The 23,027-nt window shown below is 57.0% G+C and overlaps 2 protein-coding genes across 3 annotated transcripts; both read right to left on the reverse strand.

Annotated features, from left to right (window-relative positions):
• Positions 1-5,734: 5,734 nt before the first annotated feature.
• Positions 5,735-10,896, reverse strand: C14H7orf61 (chromosome 14 C7orf61 homolog). The gene is made up of 3 exons (XM_044232573.1): positions 9,878-10,896; positions 9,369-9,692; positions 5,735-6,379 (listed from the first exon to the last, which is right to left on the reverse strand). Exons 1-3 carry the CDS (start codon positions 9,929-9,931, stop codon positions 6,146-6,148), a joined length of 612 nt encoding a protein of 203 aa, XP_044088508.1. The 5' UTR covers positions 9,932-10,896; the 3' UTR covers positions 5,735-6,145.
• A 193-nt stretch (positions 10,897-11,089) lies between these two features.
• On the reverse strand, positions 11,090-21,777 carry TSC22D4 (TSC22 domain family member 4). 2 transcript variants are annotated; one of them, XM_044232571.1, is made up of 5 exons: positions 21,303-21,777; positions 19,826-20,861; positions 17,384-17,550; positions 12,158-12,206; positions 11,090-11,777 (listed from the first exon to the last, which is right to left on the reverse strand). In XM_044232571.1, the coding sequence occupies exons 2-5, from the start codon at positions 20,585-20,587 to the stop codon at positions 11,568-11,570; spliced, it is 1,188 nt and encodes a 395-aa protein (XP_044088506.1). In that variant the 5' UTR covers positions 20,588-20,861; positions 21,303-21,777; the 3' UTR covers positions 11,090-11,567. The 2 variants fall into 2 exon arrangements, with proteins under 2 accessions (XP_044088506.1, XP_044088505.1); XM_044232570.1 differs by lacking the exon at positions 11,090-11,777 and having other exon boundaries at positions 11,791-12,206.
• Between the last annotated feature and the right edge of the window lie 1,250 nt (positions 21,778-23,027).

Below are 23,027 nucleotides of genomic sequence, written 5' to 3' on the forward strand. Positions count from 1 at the left end.
GTGGGAAGAGGAAATAAATGGAAACCAGCCAAGCGCTGTGGAAATGACAGCACAGGCAAACCTGGAGCGATGAGGTCAGGCAGGTGGGCAGGGACCACAGCCAGGAGCTGAGGTAAGAAGCTTGGATTTCATCCTAACTGCTACAAGACACCTAGAAAGGTCTTACATGGAGAGATGCCATGCTCGAGTTACACCACAAAGATCTCTCTGATCCCATAAAAAAAATTTCAAAACTCAGGACACCTGGGTAGATCAGTCAGTGAAGTGGCTCAGGTCATGGGATCGAGTCCCACATCGGGCTCCCTGCTCAGCAGGCAGCTTGCTTCTCGCTCTGTCTACCGTTCCCCCTGCTTGTGGGCTCTCTCTCTTTCTGACAAACAAATCCATTTTTTAAAAAGCCAAAACTCTATCTGTATGGTGAAAAAAAACCCAAAAAACAGTAAATAATCTCACACCTGTTAGAATGTCTGGCATCAAAAAGACAAGAATTAACAAGTGCTGGCGAGGATGTGGAGAAAGAACACTTGTGCACTGCTGGTAGCAATGCAAATTGGTGCGGCCACTGTGGAAAATGGGTGTGGAGGCTTCTCGAAAAATTAAAAATAGAACCACCATACAATCCCGCAAGTCCACTACTGGGGATGTATTGGACGGGGAAACAAAAACACTAACTCGAAAAGATAGCTGCCCCTCCATGTTCACTGCAGCGTTATTTATAAGCTCATTGGTGAATGAATGAAGAAACTGTGTGTGTAGAATATTATTCAGCCACAGAAAAAAGGAAATCCTGCTATTTGTGACCACATGGATGGAACTTGAGGGCATCATATTAAGTGAAATAAGTCAGAAAGGGGCGCCTAGGCGGCTCAGTGGGTTAAGCCTCTGCATTTGGCTCAGGTCCTGATCTCAGGGTCCTGGGATCGAGCCCCCGAATTGGGCTCTCTGCTCAGCAGGGACCCTGCTTCCCCCCACTTCTCTGATTCCCTCTCTGCCGGCTTGTGATCGCTATAAAATAAATAAATAAATAAATAAATAAATAACATCTTAAAAAAAAAAAAAAAGGTCAAAGAAAGACAATTAACAGAAGAGCTCACCTCAATAATGAATGAATTTTTTAAAATGAAGTATATATGCCAAATATTTTTTGTAAAGATTTCACTTGTACATGGGAAAACCGGATATTATTTCTGATGATTGCATGCGAATTCACATTGTTCCAGAATAAACGTTAGAAGAAAAAAAACAAAAAAAGAGGACTGTTAAACATCTGCAACTTGTGGGGCACCTGGGTGGCTCAGTGGGTTAAAGCCTCTGCCTTCAACTTGGGTCATGATCCCAGGGTCCTGGGATCGAGCCCCACATCGGGCTCTCTGCCCCACAGGGAGTCTGCTTCCCCCTCTCTCTCTGCCTACATGTGATCTCTCTGTCAAATAAATAAATAAAATCTTTTAATAAATAAATAAATAAATAAATAAAATCTTCAAAAAAAAAAATCTGCAACTCGTATTCCAGAAAGGGTTAACCCTCTTGCTATATAAAGAGCTTCTAGATATTGCTAAGAAATAATAATAAAAATAAGCATGTCTACAGCACCCAATCCATGGCAAGTCCTGTTCTTTTCTGTGCATTTTTCTGTGCATTAATGCATTCAATTCTCCCAACATCCCCACATTACCTCCGTTTTGCAACTAAGGTAACTGAGGACCAGAGGGGTTAAGCAACTTGCCCAAGGCCATAAAGCTAGTAAGTGGTAGAGCCAGGACTCAAAAACCTGGTAGTCTGGCTCCGGAGGGCAGGCTCTTATGCTCTGTATTGAACTCTGCGGGCCTCTAGAAAAGACCTGTAACCTAGTTGAAAAACTGGCAGAGCATATAAACAATAAAGGAAAAACAGCTGGGTCTTAAACTCCGAGGTGGAGAGAGAAAGCCAGCGAGCAGCGAGCGAAGGGTGCTATGCAGCCCTGCATCCTGGGGACCAGGATTCTCAGGGCCTCCTCCGCCCCAGCCTGAGCCAGCCGCTGCCACACCTCAGCTGTGCACTCCTCCTTCAGCACAAAACACCAAGCCTGTCTTGCAAAACCTGCCTGTCTACGGCCACTCACCCCCAGGAGGCACTGAGGGAAAGGGAAACGGGCAGAAGGCCATGCCTCAGCGATCACAGGGACACAGACCCGAGCAGCCCCCAGGGAGGTGGGAAGACAGGTTCGGGGCAGGTGGGCTCAGCTTTCGAAACAAAGAGGACGGAGAAGGGAAGAGGCGACCTTTGGTCCATTTCCCCCTTGGAGATCTTTTTTTAAAAGATTTTATTAATTTATTTGACAGAGAGAGATCACAAGTAGGCAGAGAGGCAGGCAGAGAGACAGAAGGAAGCAGCAGAGAGCCCGATGTGAGTCTCCATCCCAGGACCCCAAGATCATGACCCAAGCCAAAGACAGAGGCTTAACCCACTGAGCCACCCAGGTGCTCCCCACCTTGGAGATCTTAATAGGCTGTCTGCCCAGTACCCCCAGAATGACCCAAGGAGCAGACAGGCAGCTCCCACAAAGGGGGAGACAGGATTACCAGCCCTGCAACGTACACAGTCTTTCCGTCCGGTTAATCTTGGTCTTGCCACTCCTGAGGGGGAACACGGGAACAAGTCAAAATATAGCCACAGACAGCCACAGGACATACAGGAGTGTGTCTGTGCACACACGGCTGTGTGCACACCCTGTCTGGGCGGCCGAGAATAACCGAGGTCAAAGCCTCCATGCCCGGGGCCAGCCCCACCGTGGGGCTCAGGAGGGGCTGGCTTCCCCCACCCCACCCAGCGCTCAGATACCAGAGCAGATGGGGCCAAAGCGGAGGGAGCAACATGGGTCAAAAGAAGACCCGGTGTCCAGGGCTGAGACTTTGTTTCTGGGTTCAAAGGCTTAAACCAAGAATGTTTACCTAGGTCGACTCTCTTCGTGGCAGCTCCAGCTTGTTAGGAAGCAGAGTTGAGGGGAGCTGAAGGCACATTTGCTTTCTTTTATTCAGTACTGTTTTAGGCCCCGGGGACAGCAGCCGTACACTGCAAATCGTAACCATTACCATCATCATGGCAGCTAACGTTTCTGACTCCTTGTCTTGTGTTAAGCATCATTTCCTTCATCCTCCTGACAGCCCTGAGAAGAGACAGGCACTACTTCCCCCTTTCCCCATTTTACAGATGAGAAAACCAAGGCCCAGAGAGATTAGCCGATTTACCCAAGGCTACACAACCAGAAAGCGTCCGTTCAAATCGCTTCCCGTGCTCTTCACTACTACACGGCACTGCTGCCTCCCAAGCATACTGGCCAACACGTAGATAAAATTTCCGATCCTGTTAAGTACTAACCGAAGATAAAGCACGACAAGAGACAGAGGATGGCCAAGACAGCGGGTCACTCCTGATCTCTAAGTCAGGTCATCAGGGAAAGGGTTTGGGAAGACGTGATGACATTTGTACACAATCCACACCGGCAAGAAGCCCAGGTGTCGAGATCTGAGAGAAGGGCATTTTAGACAAAGGGGACAGTATGGGGTTTTTTTCCAAGAGGGATGGAAAACTATGGGAAGGTTTCAGCAGGGGTATGACAGGGGTAAGCATCCTTCCCTGCACATCACTACCCCGGGAGATCCCTTAGGCTTCCCTCCCAGTTGGAAAGCTCCTCCCCAAGGCCCACCACAGGTCTTCCCCAGGGCTCTGGGCTGGATTACTAGGAAGGCGAGGCAGGAGGCCACCTGCGCACACTGAGACATCTAGGAAAAGCAAGTTCTGCAGATTTCTCTTCCATCCTGGCCCCTTCACTCCCGCAAGTCTCCATTCCCCTGCTTGGCCAAGCCCGGACAGAACTCCATCATGTCTGGGGAGGGAGAGAGGGGTGGGAGGTGCTAACAGCTCCCTTGGCTGCTGGCTGAACTCACCTTCTTCCTTTCCTCCCCTCCCACTCCCAAGATGCTGAAGAAGCCAAAGAAAAATGAAGGCAGTATTCCTTCCGACAAGCCCACAGCCTCAAGCCTGGGTTGGCTCCTGGGCCTGTAGCTACTTGCAAGGCTCCTTACCCGTGACCCTCCGGGCCACCCTTCACCCTACCCCACCATCCTCTCACTGAAACCGTCAGGTAGAGGAGCCTGTCTCTAAGGACTTGGAGGGGCTGATCTTGAATTTCACACAGTGAAGCACCTTCCAGCCTCTGGGCACCCGGGGGACACAGACCCCGCACCAACGCCATTGGGCCCAGAATGGTTCCCTGCACACTGGGAGAGGGGAGGAATAATTGGTTGACTGAAAGCCCCAGAGATGAGCCACTGTGTATCAGCCCATTTTGAAGCCCCGCGTGAACACAGGCTTTGACTTCATGCTAAACCAAGACACATTCCCAGAGAGGCCATTTCATGTACGGAAGACCTGCACTGCGAGGTGTGTGTGTGTGTGTGTGTGTGTGTACGTGTAACATGTATGTTGCAGTCGGGCGTAAGCTAGACTCATCAGTTACATCAGTGAAAGCCGCATGACTTATTAAACACCACCTTTCTGTCCCTTGGTTTTCTCCTCCCCCAAAAATGAAAGCTGTTGTGAGAATGACTTAGAACGAGACCTAAAAGGAGTCACAGTAGGAGCTCAGTAAGTGGCTGGTACTCCTGCGGCTGGCAAGGTTGAGGTGCGGTAGGTTCAGGGTAGCAGAGCTCCAGGGCTGGGCAGCCTGGTGCAGTTTCCAGACTTTGGGGGAAAGGCAAACCCGAATTCCCAGCAAAGGGGCAGTGGAGGGTGGGGAGGGGTCCTGGGGAGAGGAGAGCACTTGCTGACTTTTCTAGGGAATTGGGTGCTCCCACCAATCCATCCCCTTTGCTCCTCACTACCCCAGCTTTGCGCACGCCCCCCACCAGCCTACTATTCACACCAGCTCCGCCAGCAAGACCCAGCAGCACTGCCAGCCGCAACGTCCCTCCTCCTCCCCCTCTCCCCCTTCTCCGGGGCCTCTGCCGGCATCCTTTCCACCTTCCCCTCCGCACCCCCCAAACTCCCAGAACACCCTAATTTGGCAATCTTTGTGAAATATCCCTTCTTTTCCTTGGGGAGCCACCTCTGCCCTTCGTGTGGCCGTGCAAGAGGGCAGACTAAGTATCCGAGAGGGGACCTGCGGCTCCACGACCTCTCCTGTGTTCCCTCCCGCCCCCCAGCCTCCTCCAAAATGCCACGGCCTCCTGCCGAGCACCTCCCCTCCCCCTCCCCAATCCCCGGGAACCAGGCTGGCACCCTCACCGGACGCGCTGCAGCTGCCCCGCCCCCGATCTCCCCGACGTCCCCCCCCCTCCCGCTCCCGCCCCTGCTCCCGCCGCCTCCCGGAATCCTGGGAGTTGTAGTTTTCGGCCTCTCTCGGGTGGGGGGCGCGGCCAGTAGGGCCTTGGAGCCTTCTGTACCGATGAGTGTCCAGCTGCTGCCGCGTCTTCAGATCCACTGACCTCGCCATGGGGGAACCCCAGAGCGCCAGAGGGACCGGGGCAGGGGGCTGGCTACCTGAGCAGGCAGTTTCCCGCAGGTCTCGCCTGCTCCAGGATCCTGGGCAGGTCCTTCAACCTGTACAAAACAACTGTCTTGGTAGGATTGCCAGGGAGAGCCTGGGCTCAGGACCTGGTGGACACCACGTATCTTCAGTAAAGGGATGCTGCTGTGACAGGTGCGCGGAGTTGCTGGCCTGGCAGAGCTGCCAAAGGCAATCAGCCCCCTGGAAGTGGGTTTGGGCCCAGGGCCTGGACATAGGGATCCAACCCCCCCAAACCCCCAAGTTACTCCCACACATATTTGGGCCAGCCCCTGAGGAGCCCCGCCCGGCCCCTCCGAGTTCCCCTCTTTACCTCTCGCCATCCACAAACACACTCTACATTTACTCAGAAATATTTGATATTTATTTCCCAATATTTTGATAACTTTTTTTTTTTTTTTTTTTTTTTTTTTTTACAAATTGAATAAATGGAATGAAGGGGAATAAGTGGGACCCCAGGCCTGGACTTGGGCTCCCGATGAGAGGTGACAGTATGAAAACTTCTCCTCACCCACAACTCCCGGCCTGCTGCCCTAACCTCTCCTATCAACCTTACCTAACAGTGAGGCGGGGGCTTTTTGGAGGATATGGGGTCCCCCCCTAGAGGGGACTCCGGGCATCCTGTTTCAGGCCCTGAACTGCCTCAGGTTGGGAGCCACCGTGGGCCCGGATGTGGCGCCGCCTCCGCCTCTCCTGCCTGCGGGCCAGCTGTCGCAGCTGTTTCCGGATGGCCCACAGCACCAGGTAGACTTCCCGCAGCATCTCAGCCTCCGGCGTCTCCAGAGCGGACCCAGACCTCATCTGGGAGGAAATGGAGGTAGAGCTCACAGAGGACTGTGAGAGAAAGAGAGAAATTGTGCACATGTCAATAGCTTGGTCTAGGGAGAAATCGCACAGGCTTGTTTAGTGCTACCCCCGGCCCCCAAATCAGGCCTAGCTCAGGCACCGCCTCCTCCAGGAAGCCTTCCCAGGCTGCATTAGGTGTTCTTTGTCTCTACCCTTGGGTTTCCCTCAAAACCTGGCATGTCATACACTCTTTGTTCTGCAGACCTGTTTGTTTTGAACACTAGAATTCGAGCTCCTGAAAGACAGGCACCATGTCTCACCCATCTTTGGGTCCTCACTATGGCTGCTGGAGACTGTGTTAAAATGAAAGGCGGGTTGGAGCACCTGGGTGGCTCAGTCTGTTAAGCCTTCAGCTCGGGTCATATCCCAATGTTCTGGGATCAAGCTCCGTGTGGGGCTCCCTGCTCAGCAGGGAGTCGGTCTGTCTCTCCCCCTTTGCCCTGCACCCCGGCTTGTGCTCTCAAATAAATCAATCTTTAAAAAAAAAAAAAAAAGGACAGAATGGCCCCCTGACCTCCAACTCCAGTCCAGAGCCCCCTCCTCACCTCCAGGCCTGTATATCCCACTGCCTTCTAGATATCTCCATGCAAATGTCCCACCGACATCTCAGCTCATCTTGCCCCAATGCCCTCAACTCATCACTTGTTCCCCTAAGTCTGCTCTTGCTCCTTCATTCTCTGTCCCAGTGACTGCCTCCAGCCTGCTCTAACTTCTGTCTCTCCCTCCCTCTTCACCGTCATCCAACAAGATGGTACAACAATTCTACCTCTTAAATACCCTGCCTCTCTTCTTGTCCTTTTTTTTCCCTTTTTCCTTTTTTTACCTTTTCAAGATTTTATTTTTAAAGATTTATTTTTATTTTTATTTATTTATTTGACAGAGAGAGATCACAAGTAGGCAGTGGCTCAGTGGGTTGGGCCGCTGCCTTCGGCTCAGGTCGTGATCTCGGGGTCCCGGGATCGAGTCCCGCGTTGGGCTCTCTGCTCGGCGGGGAGCCTGCTTCCCTTCCTCTCTCTCTGCCTGCCTCAAGATTTTATTTATTTATCTGACAGAGATCACAAGTAGGCAGAGAGGCAGACGCGGGTGGGGGAAGCAGGATCCCCACCAAGCAGAGAGCCCAATGTGGGACTCGATCCCAGGACCCTGAGATCATGACCTGAGCTGAAGGCAGAAGCTTTAGCCCACTGAGCCACCCAGGCGCCCCTCCTCTTGTCCTCTTCTGACCCACCCATCACAGGGTGCCAAGTGAACTTTATTATTAGTGCTGTAATATTTCATTCAAGGCCAAAATAAGTTGGCTTGGTAGTCATCCAGACACTTCCCTTTTTAAAATTACATTTCTGACTTTGAGAGACTTGTAGTCCGATGAATTGTGAAATACCAGATTCCTCCTATGTTCTTCACCCAAACTCCCCCAATAGTAAAATCTTGCGAAACTCTAGTACGGGATCACCGTCAGGATTCTGACACTGACACAATCCGCGGATCTTATCCACATTTCCCCTTTTGCTTGTACTCCGTTGTGGGTGTATTAAATTCTACCCAATTCTATCTCACAAACACAAGTTCATGTCATCCACTGCCACAAAACATTTTCATCAACTCAAGAATTCATCATGTTGGGGCACCTGGGTGGCTCAGTGGGTTAAAGCCTCTGCCTTCTGCTCAGGTCAAGGTCTCAGTGTCCTGGGATGGAGCCCCGCATTGGGCTCTCTGCTCAGTGGGGAGCCTGCATCCCCTTCTTTCTCTGCCTACCTCTCTGCCTACTTATGATCTCTGTCAAATAAATAAATAACTCTTAAAAAGAAGTCATCATGTTGCCCTTTTACAACCAACCTACCTACCAACCTCCCCAACCCTTACCTTAGGCTCTGACAACCACATAATCATTCATTAAGTCTCCATTTATATAATTTTGTTATTTCAAGAGTGGTATAGAATATAAACACAATCATACAGTACATATAGAGGGGAAAGAGCAGGGTCCTGAGATCAAGTCCCGTGTCGGGCTCTCTGCTCAGCAGGAATCTGCTTCTCCCTCTCTTTCTGTGCTCCCTCTCTCTCTTGCTCGCTTTTTAAAATCTTAAAAAAAAAAAAACAAAAAAACCGCCACCAGGGGGGATGCTTGGGTGGCTCAGTCAGTTAAGCCAATGCCTTTGGCTCAAGTCATGATTCCAGGGTCCTGGGATCAAGTCCCGCATCGGGCTCCTTGCTCAGTGGGGAGCCTGCTTCTCTCTCTGCCTCTGCCTGCCACTCTGCCTGCTTACATGTGCTCTCTCTCTCTGACAAATAAATAAAATCTTTTTAAAAATAAATAAATAAATAAAATCTCAAAAAAAAAAAAAGAAAAGAAACTATCAAAATGTTTCCAGGGCAGCCACACCACAACCTATGAGAGCATGCAAGCTTTCTAAATTCAGATCTGAGAAGCTGAGATACACTCTTCTGCTCAAATGTCTACAGGGCTCCCAGCGCTCTCAAGGTCAAATCCAAACTCCACAGATGGCCAACCACTCTGCCTTGTACAAGCTGGTCCCTGGCCCCAGGACTGCCCAAACCCATCCCCCGCTGGGCCAGACCCCCACCCCAACCCACCTGCTAGTCTATCTTCATGGAATGCACCCCATCACTCCCTCCCCCACTCCGCCCCAAGATGGGGCCAAAACCTTCAGATCTCAGCTTCACCCCCTTCTTCTGCTAAGGATGGTCTTCCTGGACTCCCTGAGTCTGAATGAGATGCTCCCACAGACCCCTGACCTCCCGTGTCACACCCCCTAACACACTGAACCAACAACGCCCGTGACCTTGTCTGGAGCTCCCTTAGTTGGGGTAAACCTTGTTCACCCTGTACCCTCGGCTGCCCACCTCAGTGCCTGGCAGGCACACAAAACCAATGTCTGCCAAGTGGCTGGAGGGGGGGAGGGAGTCATGGGGGGCCAGACCCGCTGGGAACCAGGGGAATATGGTGCCGACCGACCTTCCAGCTGCACATCTGCCAGCCGCTCTGCAGGGCCGAGACCATGAGTGTGGAGACGGACTTGACAGCTGTCCGGGGCAGCTGCAGCAGGGATCGGCCCCCACGTTTCTGCTCCACCTCGACGTGATCCGCTGATCTGACCAGCGTGACGGCATCGGCTGCCTTGGGGGTCTCCTCGGTCTTGGAGACCTTAGCCTCCTCGCACGTCTCAACCAACTTGAACGTGTCAGTCACTATGGGAGTCTTCTCCACCTTCACTACACTTTTCTGGGAGTCAGAGTGTTCCAAGACGGTGGACTTAGCTTTGTGTTTCCAGAAGAAAACCTAAGACCCAGGACAGGGAGAGGAGGGGGGCGGGGCACAACGGTTGGCAGAGAGGCGATCACAGATGGGAAGGGGCCACGAGTGTCCCCACCTCCTCCCCAAATGGGTTTCTGTGACCTAGAGGTCACAGCCCAGCGCCTCCCACCCCAGCATGGCACGAGGAAGGGGGACTCTCTGAAACTCACCCAGCGAGTAATCTTTCGCCAAATCCATCGGAAGAACCTCATTACCACAGCCATTTCTCCCAATACACGAACATCAAGTAGGGGGCAGGACAAGCATGTGGTACCAAGGGTGGAGGGGAACAGGCTGCAGGCCAGTGGCCACCACCTGAGAGGTCTCTTGGGGGCTTCAGGCACAGCCGAGAAGAAAAAAATAGAGAATCCAGGGGGAAAGCCTTCACTGACAACTCATCCTGAGTCCTACCTCCCCTCCCTGAGACAGGGAGAGGAGTCAAAGTGGATGAGAACTCAGAGGAAGGCAGAGTTCTAGCCCATTGTGTGACCCCGCCTGGCCCTGACCCCAACCCCCGAGGCCCTTCCAGGACCCACGGAGCCAATCCCTGTGCCCTCAGCCCTCCTTCCCCAAGGTGCAGGCAAGGGAAATTAACATTTGAACAGTCCCCACATACGATGTCACGTGATCACCCCCGCAGCACTCCGGTAGGTCTTTTACCCAAGAGGAAGCGGAGATGCAGAAAACACAAAAAACCTGCCCAACGGCATCCATCTAGGGAGCTATAGGGTGGAAAGTCCAACCTGGGGTGGCCTCCGGTATCCCACTGTCCATGCGGGTCCCCTCTAGTCTGGGGCCAAGCTGCTTTGACACACAGGCTGCTGCTTTCCCCCCTTCCCCACTAGATGGGGTCCTCCTCCCTACCTGCCTCTGCTGCCAGTGGCAGAAGCCCAGCCAGGCTGTCAAGGAGGGGCCCCCCTTCACCCACAGGGCCGGTCCTCAGCCAGAGGAGGGTGGAAGCCACGGAGGCCGGCCAGGCCTGGCGAGGGCACTGTGTGCCCGGGGGAGCCTGGCCCACACCCAGCGCTGAGACAAGGGGCCCATTCAGGGCCCCCAGCCCCGCCCCCAAGCCGCCACCGGGATCCAACCCGCAGAGGGGACACACTGGGAAGCTGGAGGTGGATCCTTCACAATCACCAAAGGCCTCATTGTTTCCCTGCCCCCCGACCAGCACGTGGGCTAACGCCCCCCCCAACCCCCGCCGGCCTGCCTGCCCCTTCCCAGGACCCAGGCCACTGACTCCCTTTGGGCCCTTGGCACACCCCCCAAGTCCCCTGACCACTCTAAGCCACATTCAACCCCCCCCCAGTCTGGACAAGCTCTCCGAGGGAGCCCCCAGCCTCCGTCTTTCCCCCACAAGCAACAAGATGCCAACCTCCAGATTCAAGTTTCTTCGGATTTTTTAATTATAATTATTATTTTAATAACAACCTGAATCCCAGAACTTGCAGACTGTCCACACTCCCTCCCCTGGGCCGAGGAGAAGGGGGTACTCTGAGGGAACAAGGTGGGGATGGGGTGTCTGCCAGGGAGACTCCCAACTCCCCCAGTCCCCCTACTGCCAGGGGCCCCAGAACACGGACACCTTGGGAGGCAGGAGGAGGGCTCCATCTAACACCCCATCCCAAAGCCCGCCCTCCCTCCTCCAAGGCCTGGGGATGCCACAGCCCAGTCCCTGGGCACCAGGGGGAGATTGAGGAGGAGTTGGAGGGGGCAGGCCAATTCTGAGCCTTCAACTCCCATCCCCAGGGATCAGGAGGCATTAATTAAAGCTGCATGGAAGAGGGGGCAGGCAGGCAGCTGGCCCAAGGCCTGGCAGCTGTGGGAGCCCCCAAAGGCACATTGTGAGGGAAGGGAGGCTCAGACGGAGGGCCCATTGGGCGCAGGGGGCCCAAGCCGTGGGACTCCCGAGGAGGGCAGCTGGGCCAGCTGCTCAGGGCTGGCCAGGGCACGCAGCAGCCCGTTCTCCTGCTCCAGCGCAGCATTCCGCTCTGCCAGGTCGCGGATCTGCTCCTTCAGGACCTCCACCTCCTCCCGGACCGCAAACATGAGGTGGGACTTCACCAAGTCCTGGGGGCCCGGGACAGACAAACAGTCAGGGGTCCCAGGCTACCCCCCATGCCTCAAGGGCCTGGGTGTGACCGATGCCCCTGTTCCCAAGTGATGAAGGACCACTGGAGAAGGAGAAAAGCAGGGAAGAGGCGGGGGCAGGGGGTGGCGAAGGTTTGTGGGGTACAAGGATGCTGGACAAAGACAAGGTCAGGGCCTGAAGACAGAGATGGGGGCAGGGCCAGGGGCCAAGGGAGAGCAGGAGTTGAGCTGGGCACAGGAGGGAACCCAGCTGGGAGCACACTGAGGAGCGAGGAGTTCGTCCTCCCTAACGAGGACAGCAGGGGTGGGGCAGCAGGACAGGAGCCGGAACCTCCTGGAACCAAGATGGCTTCTCTTACCATGGCTTGTTCGATCTTGTTGTCAATGCCAACCAGGCTTCCGGAGCCGCTGGAGAGACACAGGGAGTTGAGAGGTGAGGAGGGAGAGTGGGGGCCAAGACAGGTGTCTGGACACCCCAGCCGGCTGCCTTCCAGGTGCTTCTCCGAGCAGGCTCCGGCCTCCTGCACAAACCCCACTCGCCGCAGCCTCCCGCCCACACCCCTGCCTGTACCTGTGACAGTAGAGAATCAGGGAGAGGAGGGTTTTGTCCATCCCCCGGCGGGGTGAGGGCCGCTGCCCAGGCCCCCCCAAACCCCGGTGGGGTGGGGATGCAGATGCCCCCCGGATAGGGGATGCTCCCCGAGGGGAACAAGGAGAGGAGACACAGCCCCTTTTCCGGGGAGGCCCTGGAGCCATCCCCACCACTCGGGTCTCATAAGATGACACCAGGGACTTGACAGAGATGCCTGGCTGGGCCATCCCCAAGGAAAAGGGCTTTAGGCCCCCCCCCCCCAAAGGGAGAGGGCTGTTATCAGAAGGACTGCCTGGGGGGCTCAAAGCCCCCCGCGGCAGAGCGGGGTCTGGCTGGTGCCAGGCAGGCAGAGAGGAGAGAGTGCCCAGGGGGTGCTTGTCTGAAAGATATACACCGCCCCCCAGGGCAAAGCCTGGCTGCTATTGGCTCCTCGGGGACACGGGGACCCCCTCCCACCGACTCCACGGTGGGCGGGAATTCCCAGACGCGGTCAGTGCCAGTGTCCCCTTCTCACCCTGGCACCAATCCCAGAGCAGAGGGAAAGGGGCAGGCTGAGGGAAGTCAGCTGGTGGGCTGGGTCAGGGGAGGGGCTCTGGGGCCAGAGGCCTGGGTCACGGAGGACTGTGAAGGGTGAGGGAGAGTCTGGCCTGGGGAGACCTACCTGAACCTCACCCCGTCCGCCCCTCTGGGCCAATACTGGCCTCCCTCAAGCTCTCAGCTGCACTCAGCTGGGATGGCGGACATTTCTGACATACTGGTCATCTTCCTTGGACTGTCAGCAACCCACACCCCCATCCCAGATGCAAAGCCCACATTGTGGGTGACCCCTGCAGCCTGGCCACAGAAGGTCTTCCTCCCCCTTCCAACCCCACAGTCAGGGAGAAGGGAAATGGAAAGGTCACCGGGGCAACAAAAACAGCACTGAAAGACAAGCACAGGCTATGGGTGTGGAACCTGGGTCTCGGGTCTGCAGTCTGGGGTCTTGGAGGGAACAGAGGCTTGAGGAGAGGTGGGAAGATGAGGCTGGACGTGGGAACTGGAGCCGGGGCTGCTGATCCTTGGGAGCAAGGACAGGGGAGAGCAGGTCTGGCTGCAGTTTGTGGAATGGCCAGCAGGGGTCGACTCAGGCCCGGCGGAAGGGTTCCCAGGGCCAGCCTGGGGATCCCTCAAGCATGTCTTATGCTCTGAAGCCAAGGGCCTCCAGGAGCCTTTCTGGCTTGCCCTACCCAAGTCTCCCGCTTGTCACCACCCAAGTCTCGGGCTCCTGGCTCATCCCAAGCCTCAAGAAACATCCCTCTCCAGCTTCTCCCTTGGCCCTGGGGCCAGCTCTACACCCAGGCCTCCCAGTGCTGCAGGATCCATCCTGCCCTGAAGCCCCCAGCTTTGCCCCTCTCAGAGTGGGTGGTCTCAACACGCAGCAGCCCCCCCACTCTTGTGCTCCCTCTTCGAGCCCCTTCTCCTGATTGTCGGCTCCAGCTCGCTTCCCTGTTGGGGGAATGAGCGCTCCATTCAAGGTGACCCTTGGAGGCGGCCCTGGAGCCAGGAAGGGAGCAGGAGGGAGCTGGGAATTTTCCATTTCCTGTCCAAGCTCTGGGTGCAGAAGGCGCTGACAGGTGGAGGACCAAGGGGGTGACCAGGCCTGAGAGAGTGGGACAGGGCAGGGTAAGGAAAGGACACTGGAACTCCTCGGGCTGGGGGGCGGGGAGGTGGAATGGGGCAAATTTAAGAGTGGAGGCTGAGCCAGCCAGCTGGAGAGCCAGGGCAGTTTTTTAAGCTATTTCGATCTGAGACACCTGGGTGGAGACTGAGCGACCACAGGACCCACCCCCCAACACACACACACACACACACTGAGAAGGGGAAGATTCACAGGAACAGGAACAGTGGCCTTGCTTGGCGGACACTCAGGTAGAGATGCCAAGTGAGTTGTTTGTACTTGCCAGAAATAAAGGAATAGTACAACAATAAACATTTGTTGGCTGATAGATGACTATCTCCCGTTTGTCTAGCGCTGGAGAGTTTTTGACAGCACTTTCCACTGTCACATTCTAACGTGAACACTTCAAGGGACCAGGACTCTGGCTGGCAAGCCAAACGCTCCCTTTCAGAGCCTCTCCCGCCTCACAGTAGGTAAGCAGGAGGCACTGTGCGGGGATTCCCAGGCAAAGTCAGGACCCTGAAGCTTGGAGCTGGCCGGGTGGGATCAGCCCCAAAGACGACAAGCCCAAAAAAGAAGACTGTGTGCATTAGCACAAAACACCCCCTCCTTCAAGACACCTGTTGCCACCTTCTGGGAAAACATCATGACTTTACGTGTCCAAGACAATGACTTCCAATGTGAGTGGGGTTGGGCCTGCTTGATATGCACAGCGTAGGACTCTGGCTGTCAGGAGGACTCTTGGGTTCTGGGACAAGGACAGCCCTAGAGGCTGGTCTTCCTTTTTGAAGGTCAAATGAAACAGCCTTAAAATGCGATCAGATGAAGAACAGGACATCTGGAGATGTGGAAAGGTTCTGATCATGGGGACAAGGGCCAGCCCCACTCCCTAGCTATGCTCTAAGGAGCCTGCAGGGGATGGGCCGGAAGCCAACCTAGTGGCATCCGGCTCCCCTCACTGTACTACTCACTCCCGGATCTCTGGTGCCTTGGGGTGGGGCCAGGAGAGAGTGTGTGTGTTGTGGCAGGGGGGTGGCTTCTTGCCCAGCTTAGGAGAGCTGTCCCTGCCCCTGTCCTGGAGAGAAAAGGCACGCTGGAGATGACGGCCTCCTCTTCTCTTGGGGACACAGGCGACACAGGCATCCCAGGAGGAAAATGGAGAATCCGGCTTTGGGGTCAGACCCAGGCTCTGAAGGCAGTCCTGGCACTTAACTAGCTTGGGGACCTTGGGTCAGTTTCTAAAACCTTCTTCCTGAGTTTTAGCTGCTTCATCTGGGAAGCGGGGATCATGGGGCTGCTTCAGTGACATAAAATGTAGCAGCTGACCCCAAGGAGGCAGTGGATAAATGTACTTTTCCTTTCCCAAGTCCTTGGGATTCATTCCCTACATAATGCCTAGGTCCCCCATCCTGGCCATCTACCCCCCACCCCATCCACTCGTCTATCCATCCACTTATTGAAGTACGTTGCAACTGCCAGGCCCTGCTGGGGACACCAAGGTTCTTGCCACCCAGGAGCACGTGAACATTTACCATTCACCAGGCACCCTCTCTCCTCCCACCCCCCCGATTCTGAGATTGGCAGGCATCCCCAATTTCCCATCTGGGATCCAGGCACTCAACTGCCCAGCCCACTTTCCCTCTTGAAAGGGAGATTCCATGCCACTCAGACCCTGTTCTCCTGCCAGCTCTGGGCACACCAGAGAGATGAGGTGGGGGCTACGTGCCTCATTCCAAGGCGACCAAGGGGGTGGCCCAACCCAGTCCTACCTCCTGGCCCAGCAGGGTGGGGCAAGAGAGGGGCTGGGCTAAACCAGAGCCCCAGAGGCTCCCGAGTGGAGCAGGATAAAGTTGAGGCTGGGTGCCTGACCGGTCAGACTGGGGTGTGGGGAGGGGGTGGGACAGAGGGAGGGAGAGAGAGAGGGAGGGGATGAGCCAAAAGAATAGAGCTGACTGAGAAGGCTCCTGGAGGCTGAGCCCTCTAAGGAGAAGCAGGGAGGCTGGGCTCTGAAATCAACAGGGGTGGAGAGGGATAGGGAGCCCCCGTGCCAGGGAACCTCCCAAGTGGGAGGGAGTGAGGGTGGGAAGTGCCCAGAATAGCAATGGGGGCAGGTGACTGGCCTGGCCCTGGCCAACCTCACACCTCAGACATTCCTGAGAGCTGGGAGCCCAGAAACAGCACTGCCCTGCCCCGCTGAGTCCCTCATTCTCCACCAGCCACCACCAGGCCCTGGCCCTCCAACCCACTGCCCCCCCCCACCCCTCCCCTTTCCTCTCTGCCGCCGCCTCCCCGCACGGGCACAAGCTCCTTCCTAGGGCGAGACTTAGTCCCTCATTCCGGGGCAGAGGGGGTGGCTGGGGCGGGGGGGGGGAGGCCTCCTGTGCAGGCAGATAGGCAGGAGAGACTCCCTTCTGCAACAGGTGCCCCCATCACCCACAAAACTCAGGGCTAAGCCCCACCCCCTAGTTCCTTCCAAACAGGAAGTCCCTCCCCCAAGTCTCAAACAGGAAGTCCCACTCCTCCCTCCAAAATAAAAGCGGTGACTCCCCAGTCCTTCTATCAGTCCACAGCCAGAAGGGAGCAGCCCGCCTATCTGACTTGCAATTTCGTTCCTCCCTTTTCAGCTTGCTGACATTCCTATGTTGAAACCTGGCCCTCGAAACAGGAAGTTCTGCCCACCGTGCCTCGGACCTGAACGGACATTCTCCCCTGAACAGACATTCTCCCCTGAAGAGCAAACCCCAGCAGATCCTGCTGTGCTGGGGCTCCCCTGCGTCCCACAACCATCCTCTCCCAGCTTCGGCTGGGCCGCAGGAAGGGCTCGGCCCTCCTGGTCTCCCTAGCACAGGGCACAGAACCTCAGGGACGCGCTTTCTTGGTACTACAGGTCCTAGGATCCTGAGCTAATGCACGTGGTCCCTAAGGATGTCACTCCGAAGGCAGGAGTTCGTCCCCTCAACAGCAGGGAGAGGGAGGCACGAACCGGAAGGAGACCCACTCCCTTATTCTCCTCTCCAGCGCATCTGCCAGTAAATTCTTAGGGTTGACCAAATGATTGCTAAATCTGCAAGAGTTCTGGAATTTTACAACAATGACTCCCTTCAAACTCTAAAAAAAAAAAGCCCATGATTTGACAATCCTAAGCCAGGGAGTCCCACCCAGCTCTCTCCACAGAGAGGGAGTGGGTCCCAGATCAACTCTGCCCAGTGGTTGTGCCCAGGCCAGGTTTCTCTGTTGAAGAAGTCCTCTCCAAATTTTAACTTGGGGAAAGGACACCCACCAGGCAGTTTCATGCGGCCATCCCAGAGGCTGGGTAGGGACCCAGAGACCACCTACCTATCATCGTCGCTGTCCAGGTGGCCACTGATGGCCAGCATGGAACGGGCCAGGCTGAGACTCTGGGCTGCTGCTGCTCCAAAGGGGTCTGGAGACTTGCGAACCAGACTGGCATCAGAGAACAAGTAGAGGGCTGGGGAGCCAGGGCGGGAGTCGAGCGGGGGCACCTGAAGACAAGAGAGGGAGGAACGATCACGTCAAGGGCAAGAAAGAAACCAGCCACCTTACAATCTGCCTAACAGTCCACCTCCCCAGCTCTCTCCACATACCTCCGCTCTCTTCTGAGAACCCAGGAGTCCTGCCCCAAAGGCCTTCTCTTCCCCAAGTCTGGTGGAGGCACCAAGCAGGTATCAGAGCCAAGGGCAAAAGTGCCCATCCTGAGGACTGGGTGGGCAGCGGCCCATGCGGAATCAGAGTACCAGAGAGGGGCTCTGGTCTGCACCCAGCACCCTTCCACCTGCTGACCCAAGACCACCTCAGTCAGAGGCTAGTCAGAGGGTGTCTGTCTCCTGTCACGTGACTTAATAAAGCGACTCAAATGTCACTTCCTCAGAGGGCCATTTTCTTTTTTTAAAGAGCACAGAATGGTATCTGAAATTAAAGTATTTTTGCCTCCCTGCTGCTGGAAGGTAAGCTCCAGAGAACAGAGTTTATGGTTTGTGCAACAGCTATTTGTAGAATGAATGAATCCTCAGAAACTTGTCCTCCCCGCCCACCACCCCACGCTATCCATTCTGGCCTCTTCTCTCAAACTTCTCAGACTCAGGTGAAGTTCTGCTCCTGCGCTGGGCCCTGGGGCAGGGAGAGAGCAGTTGGGTGGCGGAGATGGGGGCGGGGGAGGCGGAGGCTGGGCATGGACCCACACAGCCCAACAGGCGCTGGGGGTGGCTGCAAAGGGCGGGGGCCACAGGAACAAGCCGCCTCTGTGAGGCCCCAGGAGGTCCGGGCTTCTCGGAAAAGCCAAGAACAGAGAGTCCAGAGTGGTTAGAAGGACAGAGTAGAGGAAGGGGGCCCAGGTGGTGTCCCCCCTCCCCCCACCTCCTCCCAGCCTCTCCCTTGAGAGAGAAGAGACATAGGGGAGTGTGGAAGGTAGCCAGACTCGGGGCCAGGAAACAGCCGCACAGATGCGTGCGCACAGGGAGGGATCAGGATGTGGGGAAAGGGCAGGGGTCTGGGGTGCTGAGCAGAGAGGAAGGTCTGCAGGCCCAAGGGAAGCTCAGGCAGGGCTTAAGGACACAGAGAGACTGGGGCAAAGGGGGCTTGTGCTGGAAGAGCCTGGGGACAGAGACCAGTAAAGGAAAGAGCATCTTCTCCCCTGGGGTAGGAACGGAATGAAAGCTCCAGAAAAGTAGGGGGCGCAGCATGAGAGATGTGAGCTTGAGGCCAAGAGGGGGTGGGGGGAGCCGGTCCTGACCGGTCCTGACAGGGCCCAGACATCCAGTCCCAGGTTATTTTTATACTGTGGTTTGTGCCCAAGGCCAGGAAGGGGGGAAAGTTCTCATCCTCACACTCCCTGCCTCTCCTCCTGAAGTCCAAGGTGTTATTTTCTCCTTCAGGACAGACACATCCATCCCCCACATCCCTGGCTGCCCACGCCCACCCCAGGGACCCAGGCATCCTGCCCCCAGCCCAGACTTGTTCCTCTTTTGGAGACAGGAAGCAGAAAGAGCAGAGGATTTAACTCTTTCTCCATTGCTTCCTGCCTCTCTCCCACTCCCTGGTGGCCACCAACCCCCCCCCCCACGTTATCACTGGTGGCGAGGCCTAGATGCAGGGACCAGAGACAGACAAGGGGGGGTGGAAATCCAAACCACCAAGCCCACAACCCACCCAATTCCTCAGGTCCTTGGAGACATCTGACTTGGACAAAGCCGCAGATGGGGCTGGGATGGGCGGCTAATGAGGAGAGACCCCCCATCTTTGGAAAGGCGCTGCCAGGAGACTCAGTGGAATGCCCCCTGTTGACCCCTCCCCACCAACCTAGGCAGCTCCTCTCCGAGAGACCCAAGCACCCAGCCCCACCTGGGACCGCCACCCTCCATGCCAGAAGCCAGAAGGGTTTGTGAAACCAAGACAGAAGGTGAGGGCCAAAGTGAGGAGGCCACGTCTTTGTGATGGGGGGACAACACTGGGCTACATGAAAATGGAGATGGGGGGGCAAAGATAACAAATTAAAGGCCAAAGAGAAAGGAAAAAAAGGCAGAATGTAGGGGCAGGGGGAGCCTGAGAAAGAAAAGGCGGCTGTGTGAAAGGTAGAACGGGTTTCCCAGGGAGAGGGCAGGAAAAGAGGGGCTACCAGACCTGACAGACAGATGTCAATCAAGTGGGGAGAGGGTGGCGTGGAGGCGGAGGCAGGAAGGCCCAGGCCCGAGGTCAGGCCCAGCACCCCACCCCCACCCCGACCCTCAGGTGTCTCCCCCAACCCCAGAACCCAGCTCTTACCTGCCCCATCTCCTCTGGAGCAGCCAACTCCATTCTCAGCCGCAGGGCGCCATCCTTTGATCGGGACAGTGGAGGGGTCCCCGACGCCGAGCCCCCAGCCTCCGCTTCCACCCTCAGGGAGGGCAGGGGCGTGGCAGCCCTGGACGTGCCCGCGCTCTCCCCAGTCCTGGGCTCTGGGGGGCGCTGCTGGGGTGGGGAGGCTGACAGCGGGGGTGTCTCCCCCTTGGCCTTGCCAGACACGGCCAGCTGGCCCAGCCCCCCGGTGAAGGAACGGGCTTGAGGTCCAGGGGAGGAGGGGGGCGGACGGAGCCAGGAGGTGGGGCCCTGGGACAGGCCAGGCTGCGGGGTCGGGGCACCAAGGCCCAGGCTGGCCAGCTCCAACCTGGAATCCAAAGACCTGCCCCCAGTGCCTCCCGAGGCCCCTCGAACTCCCTCCAAGAGCCGGCTGAAGCCGGGGGTCTCCAGGTCTCTCTCGTAAACATCCACACACGTCCAACGGCCTCGGCGATAAGGCTCTCCCAGGCCGTGGGGCAGCTTTACCACCCGGAAACGGGAGGCAGGGGCCCCAGGCGGTGGGGAGCCGTTCCGGGGGGTGCTCTTGCCCCCTGGCTCGGGGTTGGGCTCCCCGTTAGGCAGACGGGGTGGGGGCCCGGTGGGGGCCGGCAGGGCAGGGGGTTCAGAAGCCCCTGGGCTCCCTGGGCCCTCATAGTCCGTGGTGACGCTGGTGATTTGGAAACTACTCTTCTTCTTGCCCCCACTCATGGTCCCTGGGGCTCAGGATTCGGCCAAGGTGGGCGGGGGGTGCAGCTGGGGCTCCTCGAAAGGGCTCAGGCACCCCTGGAACAGGGGGGCCACATGGCGGGGGCATCAGGGCCCCTGGGGACATCTGAGTCCGACATGGCAGGAGGGCTTTGCAGGAACTGGGGGTGCCTGGTTGGTGAAGGGAGCACAAGGCAGGGGAGGCGGCGGGAGGTGGGGGCAGGGGCAGGTTTTTCCTGCCGCGGGTGCTGCCCAACTCCAGAGCTGAGTTTGCAAACTGGAAAAAGAGAGAGAGAGAGAGAGAGTGTGTGTGTGTGTGTGTGTGTGTGTGAGAAAGCAGTGGGCAGGCCACCTCCGGGGCTTCCTCTCTGGGGAGCAGGATGGGGGAGGAAGGGGAAACCACCAGAGACCCAGAGACAAAGAGACAGGCAGAGACGGAAGAGACCTGAAGACCCCAGCGGTCCCAGAGAGTAGGAAGGGGCGGCCCAGACCCAAGGTTGGGCATTTCTAGTCTGGCATTCAGACTCACAGGACCGAGTCGCCCAAAGGCAGGGGGGCTCCAGGGCCTCGGCTGAGCAGGGGTGAAGCTCCTGCTCAGCCTGGCCCCGCCGCCCAGAGGCCTCTGCTGGGTGTCCAGGCCCCCCGCACCCCAGCTCCCCCATCCCTGGGGCAGGCCCTGCCCCGCTGCCCCGGCGCCCCGCCCAGTCCAGAGCCCTACCTCTCGGCCTCGGCCACCGAGCTGGGGTCCCGGCCGCCTAAGACGTCGGGCTGTCCTTCCCCTGGGGCCTCTTGGCCCCAGCAGCGTGGGGGGCGCAGCGGGCGATCAGAGGCTGTCCGGTTCTCTTCGGGGGCCGCACTTCGCCCCGGAAGGCATCTCCGTAAAAAGTTTGCTCTCCGGAAAAGACGGCACCCCCGCTCCTCGGCGGAGCCCGGCGCGGCCTCTGAAGCCCCGAGGGTCTCCGGACCGGTGCGGAAGAGGCGGCTCTGCCCCCCCACCCGGGATCCTCCAGGTGGAGCCGCCTGGGTGGCTGGGGCGAGTGGGTCTCCCAGATCTCCCCCGCGTGGCTCGGCTGGGTCTCTCTCCGCTCCTCAGCGCCTCTCGCTTCGGTCTCTCCGCCTTTCTCTCTCCGGGCTGTTGACAACCCCCACACCAGGAAGTCCTGCCTCCTCGGGCCTGCTGACTGCTCCTCTCCTCCTCCTCCTCCTTCCCCTCTTCCTCCCCTTCCTCCGCCCTCCCTGCCTCCTGGGGCTCCCGGCCAGCTGGCCCGGGGCCAGAGCTGCCGCCACCGCTGCTGGTGCAGTTGCGGCTGCCGCGGCTGCCGCTGCCGCTCCCGGGGCCCCCGAACGGGCTTAACCCCACACCTGCTGGGCCCCAGCCCGGCACTTCCTCGGAGGGAGGGGCCGTGGAGGGCGGAGTCAAAGGGGAGGAGTTTGCGGAGGCCCGGGATTCCCTTACTTGTAGGCTCTTGCTGCCATTGGCCTACCGAGACGGAGGAGAGCGGGAAGGAACTTACTTACCCACTCGGGGGGCTCCGCTGGGCTCCCGGCCACCCCATAAGCACACCGTACACGATGCGGTGCTGCTCCGCCGTTATTGTCGTATCTCCAGCGGTTTCCCCAGTAGCTCTGTGGGGAAGGTACCGTTACTCTCTCCTGTCCTTATTTTGGAAAGGTGGATCATGGTGACAGTTCGCAAACAGGCCCCCAAGTAGAGAGAGAAAGTACGATGCACTCCCGGGTCCCCATCGTGCAGTTTCAGCCATGATCAACTCACAACCAGCCTCGGTTCATCTCTCCTCCCAGTACCTTTGGGTGTGTCGTGCTGGAGAGTTTGAACCGCGTCCCAGGCGTCGTTTTGTCCGCCGCCTTAGATGTGGATATCGAGACCAGGAAGGTTCAGAAAGGCTGTCCGTGGTACAGCTGAAATATTCTACACACTCAGGTGTGCCCTTGTCTAGCCCCCATGTAGAGAGACAAAGAGCGCTGCTCAGAAACGTGCTGACTTGCACTTTCTCTCCAGCCCTGGTCACATACACGGAGAGATGTCTGGTGCACACAGTCCCCCGCACAGATGCACGCCAGGACAAACCTGGCTGGCCCCAAGCACCCCACCTCTCCCATCCCACACCCCATTGCTCTTGGACGATCTTCACACATACATGAAGGGCCCACTGTGTGCTTGGCATGAAAAAATAAACCTCCAACGTCCATTTTTCTCTCTATGGGCACCCTCAATCTGCCATCTGAGCAAAAGCGGGGTCTAACGGCCACATCTGCCCTCACTCCTAGCTTCAGAAGGAAATGGATTCTAATTAATTTTGGTCAAATGGAACTATTCCTGAGGACACTGGAAATTCCTCACATTCGTCTGCTTTCTATAGTGATCTCACAGATTCTCCAAACAATCCAGGGCAGGGATGGGGTCGGTTTTGAACTCCAGTGT

Source organism: Neovison vison, chromosome 14 (assembly GCF_020171115.1).
Source record: "Neovison vison isolate M4711 chromosome 14, ASM_NN_V1, whole genome shotgun sequence".
NCBI lineage: Eukaryota > Metazoa > Chordata > Mammalia > Carnivora > Mustelidae > Neogale > Neogale vison.

Bases quoted from the DNA above. Each gene is read 5' to 3' on its own strand.
- C14H7orf61 (XM_044232573.1), bottom strand. From the start codon at position 9,931: ATGGCTGTGGTAATGAGGTTCTTCCGATGGATTTGGCGAAAGATTACT. The intron at 9,693-9,877 runs GTGAGTTTCAGA...CCTGGGTCTTAG, and splicing joins GGCGAAAGATTACTCGCTGG to GTTTTCTTCTGGAAACACAA. The intron at 6,380-9,368 runs GTCGGTCGGCAC...TTTCTCTCACAG, and splicing joins GGCAGATGTGCAGCTGGAAG to TCCTCTGTGAGCTCTACCTC.
- TSC22D4 (XM_044232570.1), bottom strand. From the start codon at position 20,587: ATGAGTGGGGGCAAGAAGAAGAGTAGTTTCCAAATCACCAGCGTCACC. The intron at 17,551-19,825 runs GTAAGAGCTGGG...TCTTGTCTTCAG, and splicing joins CTCCAGAGGAGATGGGGCAG to GTGCCCCCGCTCGACTCCCG. The intron at 12,207-17,383 runs GTAGGTGGTCTC...GTGTCTCTCCAG, and splicing joins CTGGACAGCGACGATGATAG to CGGCTCCGGAAGCCTGGTTG.